General features: G+C 52.1%; 1 protein-coding gene and 1 long non-coding RNA gene across 3 annotated transcripts in view; one reads left to right on the top strand and one right to left on the bottom strand.

Moving 5' to 3' along the window:
- The window catches only part of LOC133978597 (rap guanine nucleotide exchange factor 1-like), a 17,453-nt gene that overhangs the window by 12,276 nt on the left and 177 nt on the right, over positions 1-5,000 (top strand). Inside the window, exons 14-22 of the mRNA XM_062416870.1 lie at positions 1-75; positions 322-510; positions 624-708; positions 829-923; positions 2,449-2,527; positions 2,973-3,074; positions 3,160-3,257; positions 4,357-4,497; positions 4,571-5,000. The exon at positions 1-75 is cut by the window's left edge and continues 6 nt beyond it; the exon at positions 4,571-5,000 is cut by the window's right edge and continues 177 nt beyond it. Of these exons, the coding sequence (XP_062272854.1) occupies positions 1-75; positions 322-510; positions 624-708; positions 829-923; positions 2,449-2,527; positions 2,973-3,074; positions 3,160-3,257; positions 4,357-4,497; positions 4,571-4,706 (1,000 nt within the window). The 3' untranslated portion in view covers positions 4,707-5,000. The remainder of the gene's footprint in view (positions 76-321; positions 511-623; positions 709-828; positions 924-2,448; positions 2,528-2,972; positions 3,075-3,159; positions 3,258-4,356; positions 4,498-4,570) is intronic.
- The window catches only part of LOC133978651 (uncharacterized), a 1,170-nt gene continuing 1,013 nt past the window's right edge, over positions 4,844-5,000 (bottom strand). The window contains exons 2-3 of one of the 2 annotated variants that reach the window (XR_009925024.1): positions 4,993-5,000; positions 4,938-4,962 (exon numbers count right to left, since the gene is read on the bottom strand). The exon at positions 4,993-5,000 is cut by the window's right edge and continues 156 nt beyond it. This is a non-coding gene — a long non-coding RNA (uncharacterized LOC133978651). Of the gene's footprint in view, positions 4,973-4,992 lie in introns of both variants that reach the window. The other variant, XR_009925025.1, reaches the window with a different exon arrangement.

Here is a 5,000-nt window from a genome sequence, read left to right as displayed (position 1 = left end):
ACACCTGAAGGAGGGAGGAGAACCTGAACAAGAGAACTCCTTCAACCTGCTGCTCAGTGTGGTGGATCAGCTCAGGTAAGTACACACACACACACACACACACACACACACACACACACACACACACACACACACAGACACAGACACACACACACACACACACACACACACACACACACACACACACATATAGTCTTACCGCTGTCACTTTTTGGGTTTTTACTTTGTCTTACATTACCTGTGCTGTGTGTGTGTGTGTGTGTGTGTGTGTGTGTGTGTGTGTGTGTGTGTGTGTGTGTGTGTGTGTGTGTGTGTGTGCAGTGCGGTAGAGCTGGATCCTGATTTGTTGCTGCTGTTAATGGACTTGGTGTTCAGCCTCCTGATTGGTGGAGAGCTGACACAGGCCCGCCAGCTGCGCTCCATAATCCTGTCAAAGATGGAGCAGAAGTGGCAGCTGATTGGCTCTCCTCAGTCTCTCCGCCCGCTCGCTGCCAAGGGCGTGGCTGCCAGGTAACCTTTGACCTTTGAACAGTCAGATGAATGACAGTTTCTTACACCTGATTGGACAAAGGCACCACATGCTCAGCCATCATTGGTCAGCTGTCTCTCCTCTCATCCTTCAGACCAGGAACTCTGCTGGATTTCAGGAGTCACGATTTAGCCGAACAGCTGACTCTGCTGGACTCTGAGCTGTTCTACAAGATAGAGGTACAAACTGTGTGTCCCACCTGTGTGTCTCACCTGTCTGTCTCACCTGTCTTACCTGTTTGTCTCACCTGTCTGTCTCACCTGTCTCACCTGTCTTACCTGTTTGTCTCACCTGTTTAGCTCCAGGAGGTGTTGCTGTGGTCTAAGGAGCAGAATGAGGAGAAGAGTCCTAACCTGACAGCGTTCACTCAGCACTTCAACAACGTTTCCTTCTGGTAAAACATAGACTGCTCTGCTCATCTTAATCAGCTGTTTACACCTGAACATCAGTCAGTGGGCCCAGTGCGCCCATGGAGTCAGTGGGAGTCAGTGGGAGTCAGTGGGCCCAATGCACCCATGGAGTCAGTGGGAGTCAGTGGGAGTCAGTGGGCCCAGTGCGCCCATGGAGTCAATGGGAGTCAGTGGGCCCAGTGCACCCATGGAGTCAGTGGGAGTCAGTGGGAGTCAGTGGGAGTCAGTGGGAGTCAGTGGGCCCAGTGCACCCATGGAGTCAGTGGGAGTCAGTGGGCCCAGTGCGCCCATGGAGTCAGTGGGAGTCAGTGGGAGTCAGTGGGCCCAGTGCACCCATGGAGTTAGTGGGAGTCAGTGGGCCCAGTGCACCCATGGAGTTAGTGGGAGTCAGTGGGCCCAGTGCACCCATGGAATCAGTGCGTCCAGTGAGCCCATGGAGTCAGTGGGCTCAGTGCGTCCAGTGAGCCCATGGAGTCAGTGGGCTCAGTGCTCCCAGTGCACCCATGGAGTCAGTGGGCTCAGTGCGCCCAGTGTGCCCATGGAGTCAGTGGGCTCAGTGCGCCCAGTGCATCCACGGAGTTAGTGGGAGTCAGTGGGCCCAGTGCACCCATGGAGTCAGTGAGAGTCAGTGGGCCCAGTGCGCCCATGGAGTCAGTGGGAGTCAGTGGGCCCAGTGCGCCCATGGAGTCAGTGGGAGTCAGTGGGCCACTGCACCCAGTGCGCCCATGGAGTCAAGGGGAGTCAGTGGGAGTCAGTGGGCCCAGTGCACCCATGGAGTCAGTGGGAGTCAGTGGGAGTCAGTGGGAGTCAGTGGGAGTCAGTGGGCCCAGTGCACCCATGGAGTCAGTGGGAGTCAGTGGGAGTCAGTAGGCCAGTGCACCCATGGAGTCAGTGGGAGTCAGTGGGCCCAGTGCGCCCATGGAGTCAGTGGGAGTCAGTGGGAGTCAGTGGGGGTCAGTGGGCCCAGTGCACCCATGGAGTTAGTGGGAGTCAGTGGGCCCAGTGCACCCATGGAGTCAGTGGGAGTCAGTGGGCCCAGTGCACCCATGGAATCAGTGCGTCCAGTGAGCCCATGGAGTCAGTGGGCTCAGTGCGTCCAGTGAGCCCATGGAGTCAGTGGGCTCAGTGCGCCCAGTGTGCCCATGGAGTCAGTGGGCTCAGTGCGCCCAGTGCATCCACGGAGTTAGTGGGAGTCAGTGGGCCCAGTGCACCCATGGAGTCAGTGAGAGTCAGTGGGCCCAGTGCGCCCATGGAGTCAGTGGGAGTCAGTGGGCCCAGTGCGCCCATGGAGTCAGTGGGAGTCAGTGGTCCACTGCACCCAGTGCGCCCATGGAGTCAAGGGGAGTCAGTGGGAGTCAGTGGACCCATGGAGTGCTGGTGTTGCACTAAATTTGGTGACCCATCAGATTCTGGTAACTGTTAGTAACTGCCATATAATTACTACAAACTGTGTGTGTGTGTGTGTGTGTGTGTGTGTGTGTGTGTGTGTGTGTGTGTGTGTGTCTGCAGGGTGCGTTCAGTCATCATACTTCAGGACAAACCTCATGACCGGGAGAAACTACTGCTGAAGTTCCTGAAAACTATGAAGGTACAAACACACACAGTTAGTGAGCAGCAGCATTTTATCTCTTCACTGACAATCAGACTGCTGTGAGTGTTTACAGTGCTACAGCTGCTGCACCACCCGAATCACAGTACGTCACCACAGGGTGCCAACCTGCTCATCAGGAGGAAACTAACCATTCATGTACATTCATACACCGTTGGCGCAGCAATGGGAGCAGTTTTGGGTTAAGTGTCTAGCCTAAGGACACATGGACATGAGGACTGGAGGAGCCGGGAATCAAACCGCTCTACCTCCTGATCCACAGCTGCCCCACTACACCCCAGAGCATTCAGCGGTCCGCTGTGCCAGCACCTTTACAGTTTTAAAAACATTTTGTGTGGATGATAAAGTAGATCTGATGTCATTTTAACAAAAGTGTGTGTGTGTGTGTGTGTGTGTGTGTGTGTGTGTGTGTGTGTGTGTGCAGCACCTGAGGAGGCTGAATAACTTTAATTCGTACCTGTCCATCCTGTCGGGGCTGGACTCGGCCCCCCTGCGGCGCCTGGACTGGCAGAAGAACACAGCTGAGGTGAAGCTGACACACTGCTGCAGGAATCAGACCTGTGACGTCTGTGATGTCATCAGCATTCATGATGTGTGTGTTTTGTTCTCAGAGTCTGGAGGAGTACAGCTCGTTGATTGACAGCTCGTCATCGTTCAGAGCCTACAGAGCAGCTCTGAATGAAGCGGAACCTCCCTGCATACCCTACCTGTAGGTTAATACCCCTTATACCCCACTGTATATACCCTACCTGTAGGTTAATACCCTGTATACCCCGCTGTATATACCCTACCTGTAGGTTAATACCCTGTATACCCCGCTGTATATACCCTACCTGTAGGTTAATACCCCTTATACCCCACTGTATATACCCTACCTGTAGGTTAATACCCTGTATACCCCACTGTATATACCCTACCTGTAGGTTAATACCCCTTATACCCTGCTGTATATACCCCACCTGTAGGTTAATACCCCTTATACCCCGCTGTAATACCCTACCTGTAGGTTAATACCCCTTATACCCCGCTGTATATACCCTACCTGTAGGGTAATACCCCTTATACCCCACTGTATATACCCCACCTGTAGGTTAATACCCTGTAAACCCCACTGTATATACCCTACCTGTAGGTTAATACCCTGTATACCCCACTGTATATACCCTACCTGTAAGTTCATACCCTGTATACCCCACTGTATATACCCCACCTGTAGGTTAATACCCCTTATACCCCACTGTATATACCCTACCTGTAGGTTAATACCCTGTATACCCCGCTGTATATACCCTACCTGTAGGTTAATACCCCTTATACCCCACTGTATATACCCTACCTGTAGGTTAATACCCTGTATACCCCACTGTATATACCCTACCTGTAGGTTAATACCCCTTATACCCTGCTGTATATACCCCACCTGTAGGTTAATACCCCTTATACCCCGCTGTAATACCCTACCTGTAGGTTAATACCCCTTATACCCCGCTGTATATACCCTACCTGTAGGGTAATACCCCTTATACCCCACTGTATATACCCCACCTGTAGGTTAATACCCTGTAAACCCCACTGTATATACCCTACCTGTAGGTTAATACCCTGTATACCCCACTGTATATACCCTACCTGTAAGTTCATACCCTGTATACCCCACTGTATATACCCCACCTGTAGGTTAATACCCTGTATACCCCACTGTATATACCCTTACCTGTAGGTTAATACCCTGTATACCCCACTGTATATACCCTACCTGTAGGTTAATACCCTGTATACCCCACTGTAATACCCTACCTGTTTTTCAGGGGTTTGATCCTTCAGGACTTGACGTTCGTCCACCTGGGGAATCCTGACAAATTGAAGACACCAGAGGGTTCAAAGGTCAACTTCTCCAAAAACTGGCAGCAGTTTAACATCCTGGACACGCTGAGGACCTACCAGCAGACGTCAGTCCATGTCCCATCAGCAGTATTACGACTGTTAGTTGTTTATTATTATTAATGCTGCGTTTCTCTGCAGGCCGTACCAGCTGCAGCCCAACGATGACATCATATCCTTCTTTAACGAGTTCAGTGATCACCTGGCGGAGGAGGCGTTATGGGAACTTTCTCTCAGGCTCCGCCCCAGAAACACTCCTCGAGCCAATAACAGATGAGCTGAAACGTCTACCAGCCAATCAGAGAAAAGCAGGAGTGACCCCCTCTGAGCCAGGACTCAGGCTGTGCTAACCTGTGCTAACTGTTAGCCAGGTGTTAGCCAGGTGTTCCAGTGGGCGTGGCCTCTTCCTGACCTTTGACCTTTTGAAGTGTATTCACTGTAATTTTGTCTCACATCCAATCAGCTGTTAAATGATTAATAAACATGTTTACACCTGTCCCCACCTGTCCTCACCTGTCCCCACCTGTCCTCACCTGTCCCCACCTGTCCTCACCTGTCCCCACCTGTCCTC

Source organism: Scomber scombrus, chromosome 4 (assembly GCF_963691925.1).
Source record: "Scomber scombrus chromosome 4, fScoSco1.1, whole genome shotgun sequence".
NCBI classification, from domain to species: Eukaryota; Metazoa; Chordata; class Actinopteri; order Scombriformes; family Scombridae; genus Scomber; species Scomber scombrus.
This window is presented reverse-complemented; position numbering and strand designations above follow the sequence as displayed.